The following is a 15,578-nucleotide window of genomic DNA, read 5'->3' as shown; positions in this document are numbered from 1 at the left end:
GAAGGTGTCATGCTTTCTTTGGTAAAGATTCTCTTTTGGAAACAGTACGTTACGGCACAGAACGCTTTCGTTAGCAATGATTACTACTACAACAACTGGCAGTAATAAATGAGACAGGTCAGAAATAATTGTACCTAGCAAGTCTGAACAAAGGAAAAGCAGACAGGTATTGTCTCAGAAGTGTCTTGCTGACTTAGCAAGAGAGTTAAGAGCAAAGATAACAATCAGGGTAATAACGCTATATATTCCGGAGAAGACGTAGGTGCTGTGCCGGAGTTCACCCTATTTATATGTTATTTCCGCAACAAACGGCTACTTACCCGTTGAAGATTGGCCTTGTTTAACCCAAGTAGCAAAAGTCTGATGGAAATTCTTGTTCTGCTGGAATGTTACTGTAGCTGGAGAACCCACTTTCGTAGCCAGCACTACTTTGGTTCCCGTGGGCACCGGGCCCGCCAAGGGACCCACCACCACCTTCTGCGGGGTGGAGCCGGTGGTGGCCGTGCTGCTGGCCGTGGTGACCGCCGGGGCCACGCCGGCCGCGGGGATCTGCTTCTGCTGCTCCAGCCGCTTCTGCGAACGCAGAAACACAAAATAAACACAGCCATCATTAGCGTTTTCAGATTTTGTAAAATAAATGCTGTCTCGGTATTGAAAAATAACAGACTCTGGTAGGATTTTAGTTCAAGTTGTAAAGGACTGAAGACACACCCTATAGCAAAGACTCCTCGAGCTGCAGAAACACAACTCTGCTGGCAGTGCACAAGCAGAAATTTTTCTTTACAGCATCTTTAAAAACCTCAGCTCACATTGACTTCACCACACATTTTATTTTAAAGAAAAGCTACTAAGCTCAGATTAATCTGAAAGGTTAAAAAAACCTTTGGAAAATATCAATCCGTATTTGCTTTGCCCACGTGCACACAGCCTGCAGCCACTTCAGTAAGCGATACACCATCATTAACGCAGAGTTCGTTACCAGCGTTCCCAAGTTTAGAGCTGTATGCACAGAGATCCTGCCAGCTCCAGGAAAATAAATGAGACTGTATCATTCTACTTCACCATTAAGAACACAATTTTTAAAATTATTCTTTTAACTGTAAATCCGGTTTGCAGCCCGCTTCAAAAAATCCGGATCAAAATCCCTTACCCAGCAACCTTCTGTGCTTTAAGTGTCAAGAAGGTACATTTAACCTAGAGAGCCACTTTGTGAAGGGATAGTATCAGTAAGCTCTTGTACAATTCCAGCTAATCTTAACATTCTTCCTTGTGTTACTGGAATGATCTCTTTATTCATGAGTATAAATTTCAGTGACTGGTTAGCATACTGAGGTAATGCCTATGAATCAGAAATACTCATTCACTGCTAATGTATTGTGGTCAGAGGAGATGAAAAGAAAAAGAGTAAGTTGGGAAAAAAGCACAATTCTTAATAATGCATGTGAAATACCAACATGGCATTTGGTTTCCTAATTGTAATTACCTACATTTATATATATGCTGACTTACATCTATACATATGTATATTAAAAAATTATCAATGGGCCTCATTCAGCCAACTTCAGATAACTTCAGGATAAGAATCAAAAGATTCAATCTGATCAAAGCATGAAGAACACACACAGTTGGATTCTCGAGTCCGCCCCGTTACCCCACAGAACACCGGTGACTTTACCTGCAGATCGGTGCTTCTCAGCCTCCTTTTAAAACACAACAAACAAAACCTTCTTAAGATGTTATAAATTAGAAAAACAAAAAAAGGAATCCAACCCAAATCTTTGCTTCAACCCCATTTCAAAGTAACAAATGTACACAGAAGCAGCAGTGTGGTTTAATGGCTTAGTCTGCACAGGGAGTGCGAACTGTTTGAAAAATGGTGTAAAATAGGGGTAAACTTTGTTTCCCACATTTTAGTCATGTTGCTGACAGGTGGGCCCACCAGTAGCTCCCCCACCTGCTGGGCAGCCAATCGTTGGTGTTTTAGTTGAGCCTCCAATTGGGCCTTGAATTCCTCTGCCTTCTTCTGTTCACTAACCTTAGCCTGTTGTTCAACTGCCTGGGCCTTTTCCTTCTCCACCCTGCCGAAGACACAACCAAAAGGGGGTTACACCACCGCACAAAGTCCAACCATCCAACTGCATTTCATTTTATCCGGTTTAATCGCTCTTGTAAGAACAAATCTTAAGACTGAAGAGCACAGAAAAACTGGTCGTGGCTTTACAAGCATTTTGAATTAAATTACTGAAGTTGCATGCAACAACCCTGAAATATTCCGATGTTAAACTACTGCAACACCTTACAGGAGACTATTAATCAAAACTGGAATTTATAATTACACCTGAGACTGCAAACAATCTATGTAAATACTGTTAATTGAAAACAATTCTTTCCAAGAGATTCAAAAACATCATTTCAACTCTAAGCATGTAATATTGAAAATATTCGTTTTATGACATATATTCTCAGTCTGATTTTACCTTTACTTGCACACACTAGTTTTCTTTGTATTATAGATTTTATTTAACAGACACACGCAAATTCCAACTGCTTTCTTTAAAAGCTTGTTTCAATTTGTTTACCTTTCAGCAAAGGCCCTGATCTCCCACAGCTCCAACTCCTCCTCTGCTACCCAGCTCTCAATTACAACAGGGCCTGTTTGCTTGGGTGTTTCTGGCCTTTTTGGCCTTAGTGCACTTGACCGCAGTCCCTTCCTCTGGGGCGTTGGAGTTTCTTTAGAGAACAGTCAAAACATACACATTAAGCTCAATCATTACACAAAATTAAAGCATAAACCAAGATTTAGTGTGTCTTTCAGTCTCATTTTATAAACAGGAAGGCCTTTCAGCTTCAGATAAATCACGTCAGTTTGTTAAATGTGTCATTTGTTTCCAATGGGTGAATGAATAGTTCATGTCAAGCTGTATTTGCTCCCTTGATGGTGTGAATTAACATAAAGATCCAGTTACCTTAATTGCTGTAGGAGCTTACGGGAAGAGGAGAAAAAACCCAAACCACCATACATACCTTTTGGAGCCTCTGGTACACCAATGGGACATATAATTTTTCTTATACAGTACTCTGACCGGATTCCGTATGGACCAACATCTCTTCGCTTGATTATTTCTGTTGTTGTAATTTCAGTTTCAGTTGTTTCTACAACAAATTAGTCCCAATACATTAATAACAGACAACAAACAAACACTAAATCTCCAATCAACGCAATATATTCAACTTAAAGAAGCAGCAACTAGTACAAACTGCTGATTAAAAAAATTCAAATGTCGTAGCTTAACGTCAAGCCTTTACAGCAATGCTTGGAATGAGTGTAATACTCAAAATAACAGCAAGAGCTTTTGAATTAAGAAGGGCAGTGATTTAAAGAAATAATACCTGTACGTGTAGTTCCTCCCCCCGGTGGAGCTTTTGCTGCCATATCATCCCATTTGAGACATGCCCACAGTAACCGCAACATGAGGCTCACTCCAGCCAGTGATTTTACTGTTTGGAGTCGGTACCTAACAAGAGAGTATTAATTACAAAAATCAAAATGTATTTAAAATACCTAACCAACCAACAGGACAAGGGTTTCCATTCTACCTTTACTGAATGATGTAGAAAATTATTGAATAATAGCAAAATTTGCATGTTTGGGCACAAGCAAGTATAGCCTTTGTATTTTAAAATTCAATTAATTTCTTCACATCCTAAAAATGTAAAGTATGTACCTCCAAGTGATCCCAAAAGTTGGCCTTGGGGATGGATATGGCCAGATATCCAAGGCAGGCTTTGCATTGTAATTGAAATAGGGAACTTCTCGGATCCCTCCTTTTCTGGCCAGCTTTTTTAAGTCATCATTGGGCAAAACAAATATGCTTTTTTTACTGCTTTTGGTAACAAATTTTCTATAAGACGGTAACGCCGTTCCAGAACGAGTTTTTTTGGGTTTTGCAAATTTCATTAACTTCACTTTGTCTTTAGTAGAATATTCTTTGCTGACAGTCATGGAAGTCACCAGCGTTCCTTCTGGGGTGGTCAGCGAATCCGTCACCGTTGTCGTAACCACCGTTTTACTGTGTTCTTGCACAGAAATGATGTCGACGTTACTGTCCGCGGCCGGAGCGGTGAGCTTGGTGACGGTGGTGGTGGTGGTTACGGTGGATATGGCACAGTTTTCCGTTGAGGATACCACTGTTGTTTTCTCATCATTAGAAGCTACAGTCTCTGCAACTTTAAACACAGTTTTGGATTCCGTAGACACAGTTGATGTTGTGGTAGTCACTTCAGTAATGACGGTTTTTATTTTACTTTCTCCATTCACATTCTCTGTTTTATAGGTCTGTACGCCGTTCTGATCAGCAAAGTCACTACTCAAGCTCGATTCCTCACATGAGGTTACAGGTGATGGAGCAACTTTCTTATCCTCAATTACTTCAGTTTCCATAGATTCCGTCTCGCTGTTCAGGTTATTTTCTTTACAGTCAGCGTGCGCTGGCGTGGAAGCTGCGCCAAAGGCACATCTCTCAGGAGAAAGCTGTTTTTCTCCTGGTGACTGAAGACTCTCTCCAGATTCAAACTCAGGTGAACTCTGCGGACGTGACTTATTTTTGTCCTTTGTGTCCTCCGTCATGATGTCACCATTCATGAATGGTTTTACTGAAGATTCCTTATAAGTCAATGGTTTTCTTTCATGTTCTGGAATGGATCTATTAATATTATTAACTTTCGGCTCAATATCACCTCCTGCCTTAGTTTCGCAGGTGTCTTTAGCTAAGCAGCCATCGTTTGATAATACTTTAATGTCGTTGTCTTTTCCATTCATTTGAACCGCCGATTTTCCTTTTTCTAAGTCTCTCTTGGTTTCTTCATCTTTGTTATTCTTTTTGTCAGTAACGCTATTTAGATTTGTCTGATCAAGATATTTCTTGATGGTGCTTGTCTCCACTTTCAGTTCCTGGCCTTGCTTTTGACCGTTTGCCTCAGTTAGTTTAGAGCTCAGTAAATCCTCATCAGCGTGTTCCAGACCTTTACTACCTGATTTTTGGTGAAATGCAATCTTGGGTTCGGATTTACTTTCAGTCTTTCCTGGAGCAATTTCTTCCTCCATTTCACTTTCTTGAGAGGATGTCGGTTCAGCATGGCTTTTTATCATACAATTGTTTTCCGAATCTTTGCTCTGTTGTTCAGAATTCTCTGCTGAATCTGTTTTTCCAAGAGTGGCCCAAGCATCCTTCCTACAGGTGCTTTCAGTTGCCGCTGGCTCTAAGTTCTCATGTTCACACTGAGACACTCTGGTAACAGGTAGTTTTTGTTTCAAAGGTTTTCCGCTTGTTTCCGAAACATCCCATTTCCTTCTACCTTCTGCATTTGTTTCTTTCAAGCCATCCACAAAGGAACTCTCAGACTCTCCAAGAGCATCTTGACACTTCTCAGCATTCAGAGACTGAGAGTTGTTTTCTTTACCATCGTTCTGAATGGAGTTTTCACCTTCAGAGGACCGGGGGGAGTCTTCACCCCGTAGCCGGCCTTCTCTTTTCGGCAGCCTGTTTGTCAAAGGCGAAGAGGGTTCCAGCTCACCGCTTTTGGTACAAGAGATGCCGCTGATGGGCAAGCAGTCCTGTTCCGCATCTTCGCTTTGAGTTTTATCTGAGATATAGGTTTGGTCTTGGGAAGACAAGTCAAACTGGCTTCCTTCTTGTACTTTCCTCATTTGCAACTCATCTATGTTTTTCTGGGCGCTTACAGATTGAACGCCCGCCATTTTAGCACTGGCCTCCAGTTTCATCCTTTCTAAACGTTGTTTTTCTTCTAGTGTAAACTGTTTTATTCGCCTCTCAAGTAGTCCATCTAATTTGGATGATTTTACTTTCCTTTTGTAGCAAGTCCGTAAATGAAATCCCTCGCTGACATTGATTATATCCAGTTTACAATCACTATCTTCATCTTTTACAGGGGATTCAATTTTCACATCATCTACATCCATCGGCTCTTCCTTGATGACTTTATCATTTTCACCATCGATTTCTTTTTCCACTGTGAAGAAGAAATAACTCTGAATCAATAAGCTCTCCTAACAATGAATACCAGACAGTATTTTTACATTAAGTACTAAGAAAGCAGAGGACCTTTTAACATATTAATAGATACAAATGTCTTGACAAAACCTGCTACACAGTTTTTCAAGTTATTTCTGAGCTCCTGTGCTTTTACCCATGCAAGGTTGTAAGAAATAGCTAGTTTTACAATAACTTAAGCATCCCACCTTTGTCTTTTGCACGATCTACGTTTTTGGAAATGGTATCAACTTCTACTTTTTCTTCACGTGACTTTTCTTCTTTCACTTGTACTTTCCCCAAGGTTTCTGAAACGTCATCTTTGTCTTTTGCTTGCAGATCAAGAGACTCCTTTGTTCTATCTTTCTCCGCTTTTACCTTAATTGGACCTTTTCGTTTATCCAAGTTGCATTTTTCATCTTCACTCTTTGCTATTAACAAATAAATGAAATGGTTTCAATTATACACTCTGCTACATTTTAATGTATGTTAGTCATACGTCAGTAATTTAAAAATATAAGCAATGCAGACACTTACTTGGTAGCAACTTTCTGTAATTCGCATTAGTATTGCCAGGCAGTTTGGGAATAAACCTGTGCACGTGTGTTTTACTAATCCAGCTCCAGCCGCCATATCCCGTTACTCTATATTCCTCTCCTTTTTGCTTCCAAACCTGTTGAATATTTTTAAACCAGTAGTTTTAGTGGTGCTTTGCTGCACTATTTATACTTTCATTTAAAAACATAAGATGTTTTTCTTTTAAAAAGCAAAAACTTCACTTACAGACTTTTTCAAGCAAGTTGAAGGACATTGCTAAAATAATGTACTCTCTAACATCAAAGATACATCTGCTGATAATTGAATTGATTCTATCATAGTAACATCTCACTACTACATTAAATTAAAATGGCTTTTAGAACCTATTTACCTAAAAGCTGAAAGATTACCCATGTTCTTGAACAGGTGGGCACGGTTCCTATTCCAATGGCAGGGAGTAACGCAATGAAATTTTATGGTTAAAATGAAAACCAAAAAAGAAACACAAAAGAAAACCTTACCTGATGTTTGACAGGAAATGTATATTTCACCCATGTAGCTTGCTGCATTGTTTCTTCTTCTTCTTGTTTTCTCTCTTTTTTTTTCACTTTCTCCTTTTCTTCTCTTTCTAATGCTGTCATTCTGCGTAACCTAATACATATACATTTCAGTACATTTAAGTACAGGATCCTACCGGCAAATGTCAGAAATCAATCAACAGCATATCCTACCCCTTTGAATAATCTTAAATGTCTGAAGTGAAGAGGAAAGCCCAGGATCAGGTTAGATGTACCACTTGCAATAGGAACACTGTGTTTTTGGCTATACCAGGAAGGCAAAGAGCTGCCTGTAAATGTGCCTAAAATCAGACACATTTAATTTCTGCCTCTGTGACACAATGAGAGACGAAAGACAGACTCCACTGAACTGAGAACATTGAAATTTGCTCTTCTAGTCTCCCAAAGTTTTATCACTTTGAGACTGTTGCTCAGATAAAGAAAACAATCTTACTTTGCAGGAGCAACAACACTGTAAAAATCTTGTCGTGTATTTTCAGTGTTTCTTGTTGAGAAAAACATGGACGTGCTGAACGACTGAGTAAGTTTAAACATAATTCTTACAGGCTTAGAGGATCTAGTAACTGTAAAACAAAGTAAAATTCTCATATTCAAAAAGATGTTTCTGTCTGTTTAGTTTACCTAGTGTGCCCCAACGATTCCCGCCAGATCGGCAGCATGACCACCGGTTTAATTGCACATTCCAATATGGCCAGCGCTAGTGCAAATTCTCGAGGTTTGCTGCACATCTGAACAGCCTTAATCCAGTTAGACCTAAACAGGAAAATAAAACAACCACCTGAAATATATACATGCACTAATATAGCATGCTATATTACTAAGGTTTAATGGTAGGATAAAATCTCTTCTATTTCAATACTTTACTCAAAAGTGCAATCATTTTAGCCATCCATCGCAAATTACAAACATATGATCTTCTATTTTAATATACTGAAGCAGAGTGGTTGGAGATCACTGATTTGATAAAACAAAGGCCATTGCTTATTAATACTGTTGGCAAAAATACAAGTAACACAAGAGAATACATATTTTCATGTATTAATTTACCTGTGGGAAGCCCAGTTAGGGTGAAGGAATGATGCCGGGATATTGTTTTCTAGCTGAATAATAGTGAGCCTCAAAGTGGATATGGTGAGAACTTTGGACCCGTGTACAGACCCATTCCACTTGAACTCGCCAGCAGGAGTCAGACAGAACTTATGCGAGAGATGTCGTCTCTTGTCGTGGTCCTCCCTGTGCTGGTGCTTGTTCAGTGCGAACGAATTAGTGGCATATTGATTGTGATAAACACGATACTTCCCCTCTTGCCCTAATTTGAAATAATTGTTGATATTTCCTTTCATCACAACTTCCTTCTTTGCGTTCACTCGGGAGACTTCACCTTGAGAGTTGACCACCAGAACCTTGGGGAAGAAAGAATGATTTGAAAGGTTCACTTAAGTTTCCAATATTTCTATTTACTTATTTATAATTTAGGCTTCAACTGTCTATATATAAAATAATAAAAATATCTTGCATCGGTTTGTAGAAGCAAATAACCAAGATAGTTGGTTAGTGTTCAGGGACTGTTTCTACTGGGCACAAGATAAGAGCATCCCGACACATAGGAAGTCAAGGAAGGGAGCCAGGAGACCTGCGTGGTTAAACAGGGAACTGCTGGGTATGCTCAAGTGGAAGAGGAGAGTTTCTAGACCATGGAAGGAGGGGCTGGCCACTTGGGGAGAATATAAGGCTGTTGTCAGAGGGTGTGTCCTTGTGGCCAGGAAGCCAATGGTACCTGGGGTGGGTTAGAAGGGGGTGGTCAGTAGGTCAGAGAGGTTCTCCTGCCCCTCTGCTCTGCCCTGGGGAGACCACACCTGGAATCTTGTGTCCAGTTGTGGCCCCTCAGTTCCAGCAGGACAGGGAACTGCTGCAGAGAGTCCAGCGCAGGGCAACAAAGATGCTGAAGGGAGTGGAGCATCTCCCATGTGAGGAAAGGCTGAGGGAGCTGGGGCTCTGGAGCTGGAGAAGAGGAGACTGAGGGGTGACCTCATTCATGTTTACAGATAGATAAAGGGTGAGTGTCAGGAGGATGGAGCCAGGCTCTTCTCGGTGACAACCAGTGATAGGACAAGGGGTAATGGGTTCAAACTGGAACACAAGAGGTTCCACTTAAATTTGAGAAGAAACTTCTTCTCAGTGAGGGTGGCAGAGCCTGGCCCAGGCTGCCCAGGGGGTTGTGGAGTCTCCTTCTGTGCAGACATTCCAACCCGCCTGGACACCTTCCTGTGTAACCTCATCTGGGTGTTCCTGCTCCATGGGGGGATTGCACTGGATGAGCTTTCCAGGTCCTTTCCAATCCCTGATATTCTGGGATTCTGTAACTGTTTATCCAATATTCTAAATATATGTATTTCATCATGGACTGTATAAAGAGTCAGGATATTCCCAAAGATCAACTTTAACATCAAAAAAACCACCATCCCAGCTCCTGAGGAACAGGAACCTGTTTTGCTGCTCTGAATGATGCCCATGGAAGGAGACAGGTTTGGGGAAACTGCTTTGCTAAACTTCAGTGAGCTTTCTGTGAAACCCCTCCTCGGTAAAGCACAGAATTCACACGTGTAGCTAAGCAAACAAGTATCTCTGACTGTGAAAAAATGGCACAGATCACACCACTGGTCTAATTACTCGTAACCGAGTTCCAAATTTGAGGGGTTTGTGAACAGACATGCTGAATGCTAACTTACAAAAAAAAGCAGTTAAAAACGGAATGAACGCATCAAATAATACACAGACAACTAACTGCCACAAATTCCTAGCAATCAAACACTTCTTTTCCTGGAGAATCTGGGCTACTTAAAAAACCAGTAACAACAAAAAGAACAAAGCCCCCAACAAAACAAAACACCAAAAAACCCCCAACCAACCTGCAGTCAGACAAAAAGTTTACATCAACTGGCAGACATTTAAGAGACATTTCAGGTTCATTGCATCAAGCAGTGCTACAATTTTGCAATGATTGCCTCTAAGTGACCATACTCTGCCAGTACAGATTTGTTATAAACTCGAAATGTGGCTGTTACCCAGCTAGTCAAACAATAATCAAACACAAACCACTATAAAGCTGCAGTTCTGAGAGATTTGAGGACAGAAGTGGAAGAAAACACATGTAACATTACTGGCTATGTAGTAAACGAATTTCTAACTGTTCTGACCAGCCCATTAAAGGAAGGTGCAGTGGGTCACTGTCACACCACTCTAAACAGCAACTAAGAGAGCAAGAGCAAAGGAGAAGGAGGAAAAAAGCTTCCTGTGATATTACAATTTCATCATTTATTATTACTACTTTATTTTCAAGTACCTCCACAGTCTGCATAAAATCACTTTTATATTTTTTAAACGATTATCAGTTTTCTAAAACAGTTTTCGTACTTCTTTGAGTTTTCCAAGATGTGCACAAACCTCTCTGCCTTCTTTATATAACTTATTTGCTTCATGTGCCGCAGCAGCAACCTGCTGGCTTTTCATCTGGCTCAACTTGCTATCTGGATTTCGTAATCTTGTGAGCATTCGCGTCGAACCTGGCGTGCCTTTTCCCGCGCCTGGAGAGTCACTTCTTTCACCGTTCGATTTCTCTCCTGCCCAGGAAAAAAAGGCTTTTAAAACAAACTTAAAAACTGGAAGTTTTCTATTGATCTATGGGAGTCATAAGCTAAAGAATAGATGCATAAAATGGAAGTTAGAGGTGCTATTATTATTATTACCTATGTCCTCTGAAGTGTGGGATCCCCCTTCTGCATTTTCAGCATCTTCAGGTGTCTTAATGGAGTCGTTCTGTCCAGAGCCCAACTCGCTCCCGCTGCTGTTCTCAACATCTGGCTGCAGAGCTGCAGCAGATGCGCTGCTGCTGTTGCTCGGGATCATCTGCCCAGTCTCTTCTACAAAAGAACAACTTCATTCTTAGCTTTTAAACTGGATCAATGCAATTTTTCCAGTCCTAAATTTTTCATCAAAAAAAGTCAGACTAACATCCTTTGCTGGACTGGAGAGAAATACCCATAAAATATTAATTTCCTCCAGAGCGCTGTATCCATGAAAGTGGTTTTTTGTTCTGTTTCAAGCAGTTTTAACTTCTACAGCCCTGAAGAACTGAAATTCATACTTGGATGAAATATGAATACGTTTTAAATACAAGACAACTTTTTTCTATAGATGCACACACAGAGAACCCTCTACTGGCTTTGTTTTGCTTTTAGAACGCAGATTTCATGAAACTGGGTCTTCGTACAGCTTCTATGATTTTATGTCCTTTATCTGTTCCTCAAAGCACATACCTTCCCATTTCCCCCCAGTTTTCCACTGAGTCTTTGTCTCTTCTTCAGCACATTAATTCTGAGGAATCTCAGATTTCAGTATTAATTGGCACCATTCTAAATCTAAACTCTTCCTCTGGAAAATTAAAATACCAGCCTCTTCCTTACAGTCTGATGGGTCTAGATGTTGCTTCAAGCTCAGTAAGACAAATGGGTTCTTGGTCCTCAGTTGTCCTTGTTCCGTCTTGACATTATTGCCACCTCATTTGTTGCTGTTATAAGATGTCCTGCCCCGCTATGATCTTTCCACTACACCAGCAGTGAATTGCTGCTACCTAGAAATAAATCATTCCAGCTTCCCAGTAAGAACAAACCGCCAACCCTCAGAACATCATCTTGACGTTGTGCAATAGACACACAGCTCAGCTGTTTAAAAAAAATACAAGATTTTTCTGTTTCTAGAATTCTTCCAAAACATCAGGGATTCTGTTGTTACTAAGGTGACAGAACAAAACCTCCTTTTTGGGAAATATTCACTCCTAGCAGAAAGATGAAGCGGTAAATACTCTGGGATTCCTAGAAGATCCCTAACCTGACTGTACCTTGATTTCTGGCTGGGCCAAGTGCGTGACCAATACTGATCAACCCATTTCCCTTTCTACTAAGAGGAAAAATGGAATGGTTTGTGGTGCCTGCTGCTTGGAGAGGAGTGGAAGCACCTTAATTAAGCTCTTAATAAAAGCCTTGTATCTAAATTGTATTAAACAAGGACGGTGACGCACTGTCTAGCTCTGCATTCTACTGCTATTTTCCCCCTCTCTGGGGGAGCTGCCTCACTGATGCTGGTTCGGTATCTCTCGCTCCCTCTGAAATGAGAGTCTCAAACTGAAATTTCATAATAGGCACACAACTATCACTATGAATATAGCAAATTAGACTTGAGGAAGAACACACATTTTCCTACATACAAAGCCCACTAATTTAAAAATAAGCTAGAAGCTTTGGAAGGAGGAAAGTACCAGTGAAAGTATCATAAAGAAATAATTATAAATATAACTGAACCTTGAAAATAAAATAGGAACTCAAATGTGTCTGGAACAAAGTTATAGGATATGTATCTTTTTCCATTAAGAACTGAAAATAAAACTCTGGTCATTTAAACAGTAAATAGATGTTTAGAATAACATTTGGTTACTTAGTAAAGCTTGTAATAGAATATAATTCTAAAATAGTGCACTAATGGTTTATGCTACACCTCATCAAGTCCTATTTATTCTTAAATCTAAAGTTTGTTTGTCTGGGTTTTTTAATTAAATAGTGTACATTACTACTTTTGAATCAGTGACATGGCAGAACAAACCAGGTTAAAACAGAACAAGAGCCTCTGTGCTTATAATCCTGAAATCTCTCTAAAAATCCTAGCATGACAGTTTTAACCTTGACATTTGAGTACGACGGTTTACTCGTGTGAATGAAAATACTTTGTTAGTAATTTATACAGTAAATGAGAGGTTAAAATAATAAATTAGCTAGCAGCAAATTAGAATATGAAATAAACTTTGATAGGATGCTAACAATCATTATGGATCATATGGAAAAATAAAATATACAGAAAATAGAACATGAAAAGCTTAGCCATAGTCATCTTTGGAAGGCATGGAAACAAATGCTAATATCATGGAGGACCACAAATTTCAAGCACTAGTTGCAAGAAAATTAACTTGGAAATGTTAATGACAACGTAGCAGTAAAAGATGGCACTGCAAGCAAACAGCATGAGTGATATACGCTGTGAATGGTTTTAGTGGACGAACCAGATAGAAAAACGGAACAGATTCCCCAAATTACAGAGGCATCGGTAGCAGTGCCCTCTGTACCTGAGAGTTCCTGGGGGAGCTCTGATGCCACCTTCTTCTCTGCCACGTTGTTGCTATCAAGGGTTTCTGACTGACACCCCATTGCGTCCTTCCCTTCAGAGCAACTAGTCTCTCCTGCAGAAGGATTTGTGGTGTTGTCATCAGTGCTTGATGTCACACAGTTACTTTTATCCCCAACGACTGTTGCCTCTACAGTAAAACGCACAACAAAACTTTAGGGATATTCTTTAGTATGTCTTGGGATGTAATTTGGCATCATCCGCAGAAAGCAACTTCAGCAGCTTTGTTTGATAATGCTGAAAAACATCAAGTTTTTTTCCTTTCCTCTTTTTTTTTGTATTGTCTCAGAATCAAAGAACAAACGATATTAGAAATGATGTAGTATTGCTTACTACAAACATGTTTGATCATAAACTGTAGGTGCCACCTGTACCTCAAGCCAAGGTATCCACAAGCCAGCTGTATTTCACTTGAAAAGCAGGAAAGTTGGGGACACTACTTAACAAGAAAAACAAGTGTAATATATAACCCCAAAGGAACTGACAAATATCACCTATTATTTAAAAAATAGCACAGAGAATCATACAAAGTAAATTAACCTCATTTACACTTAATAAATGTGAGGACCTGAACTATAGGTTCACTTTACCGAAATGAAGTTGTCAAACACAGTCACAGTTTCTTTACCTTCTGTTTTCGCTTTTTCCCCATCTTGCTCAGTGGGTGTTTCCTCCGTTTTATCTTGCTCTCCAGACTCTTCTTTGCCTCTCTCAGCATCTGTCTGGTCATTATCAACGTCACTTTTGGCCTTTTCTGCTTCATCATCTGCTGTGGTTTTATCTTCCACTATTTCTCCTTTTCTTGCTCTGATAACGTCCAAAATTTCATCTGCAATAGAAAGTATGTTGTCATCAATAAGCAACAAACCACCACCTCCGGAGCCACTGAGCAGAAATAACGTGGCATAAATGATGCTTCTTTTCAACGAGACAAAAGATAACATCCAGCTTCTCACCACTTTTTCCCCACTTAGAAGAAACCACTCCAAAGATTTAATTATTGATCTCCCAGAGCTATGCATTTATATAGTGATGAATTAAATCAACTTTTAAACCTGAATATCTAATCTTCATGTCTTTCCTAGAACCAAAGTTCAAACCTTCACAAATTTATATTGCTATTTACTGCTCCAAGGCAGATAAACTAAGCTGGTGGGGAACTGCAGAGGAGATAGACATTCTTCCACACTTGCCAAAATAGTGAAGCTCTAATATTTTTGCCACCCGTTGGACTGTCAAATGTTTACAAGGAGTTATACATATAAATATATGAAATAGAGTACATCAAGAAACATTTGACAGTTAACACAGCTCCACTCCAACACCTGGAACGATCGCAATCCGGCACATCTTGAGCATATTCCTTGGTGCCACCTCAAGGCATATCAGGGATAAGAGGGTCATGAGGGGCAGTCAGCATGGCTTAACCAAGGGAAGTCGTGCTTGACAAACCTCATTGACTTTTATGAGGACATAACAAGATGGATGGATGATGGCAGAGTGGTGGACGTGGTCTACCTTGACTTGAGTAATTTGACAGAGTCTCCCACAGCATCCTCACAGCTAAACTGAGGGAGTGCGGTCTGGATGAGCGGGTGGTGAGGTGGACTGTGAACTGGCTGATGGGAAGAAGCCAGAGAGTCGTGGTCAATGGGGCAGAGTCCAGTTGAGGCCTGTATCCAGTGCAGTGCCTCAGGGGGCAGTGCTGGGGCCGGTATTATTCAATATATTCATCAATGATTTGGACGAGGGAACAGAGTGACTGTCAGCAAGTTTGCTGATGACACCAAGTTGGGAGGAGTGGCTGACACGCCAGAGGCTGTGCTGCCATCCAGAGACCTGGACAGGCTGGAGAGTTGGGCAGGGAAAATTTAATGAAATATAACAAGGGAAAGTGTAGAGTCTTGCATCTGGGTAGGAACAACCCCAGGTTCCAGCATAAGTTGGAGAATGACCTATTAGAGAGCAGCGTAGGGGAAAGGGACCTGGGGGTCCTAATGGACAGCAGGGTGACCATGAGCCAGCACTGGGCCCTTGTGGCCAGGAAGCCAATGGTACCTGGGGTGGATTAGAAGGGGGAGGTCAGAGAGGTTCTCCTGCCCCTCTACTCTGCCCTGGGAGACCACACCTGGAATACTGTGTCCAGTTGTGGCCCCTCAGTTCCAGCAGGACAGGGAACTGC

General features: G+C 40.6%; 1 protein-coding gene across 14 annotated transcripts in view; it reads right to left on the bottom strand.

Annotated features, from left to right (window-relative positions):
- The window catches only part of BPTF (bromodomain PHD finger transcription factor), a 47,593-nt gene that overhangs the window by 15,885 nt on the left and 16,130 nt on the right, over positions 1 to 15,578 (bottom strand). For 6 of the 14 annotated variants that reach the window (XM_082066907.1, XM_082066906.1, XM_082066909.1 and 3 more), the window contains 15 exons: positions 14,025 to 14,225; positions 13,338 to 13,526; positions 10,912 to 11,085; positions 10,580 to 10,785; positions 8,213 to 8,568; positions 7,787 to 7,918; positions 7,109 to 7,238; positions 6,588 to 6,723; positions 6,260 to 6,481; positions 3,726 to 6,030; positions 3,391 to 3,515; positions 3,025 to 3,153; positions 2,580 to 2,730; positions 1,955 to 2,078; positions 321 to 573 (listed from right to left, as the gene is read on the bottom strand). In XM_082066907.1, coding sequence (XP_081923033.1) covers positions 321 to 573; positions 1,955 to 2,078; positions 2,580 to 2,730; positions 3,025 to 3,153; positions 3,391 to 3,515; positions 3,726 to 6,030; positions 6,260 to 6,481; positions 6,588 to 6,723; positions 7,109 to 7,238; positions 7,787 to 7,918; positions 8,213 to 8,568; positions 10,580 to 10,785; positions 10,912 to 11,085; positions 13,338 to 13,526; positions 14,025 to 14,225 — 4,833 coding nt within the window. The remainder of the gene's footprint in view (positions 1 to 320; positions 574 to 1,954; positions 2,079 to 2,579; positions 2,731 to 3,024; positions 3,154 to 3,390; positions 3,516 to 3,725; positions 6,031 to 6,259; positions 6,482 to 6,587; positions 6,724 to 7,108; positions 7,239 to 7,786; positions 7,919 to 8,212; positions 8,569 to 10,579; positions 10,786 to 10,911; positions 11,086 to 13,337; positions 13,527 to 14,024; positions 14,226 to 15,578) is intronic. The other 8 variants (XM_082066915.1, XM_082066919.1, XM_082066908.1 and 5 more) reach the window with 5 other exon arrangements.

Source organism: Streptopelia decaocto (genome assembly GCF_964273445.1).
Source record: "Streptopelia decaocto genome assembly, chromosome: 16".
In the NCBI taxonomy this organism is placed as follows: Eukaryota; Metazoa; Chordata; class Aves; order Columbiformes; family Columbidae; genus Streptopelia; species Streptopelia decaocto.
This window is presented reverse-complemented; position numbering and strand designations above follow the sequence as displayed.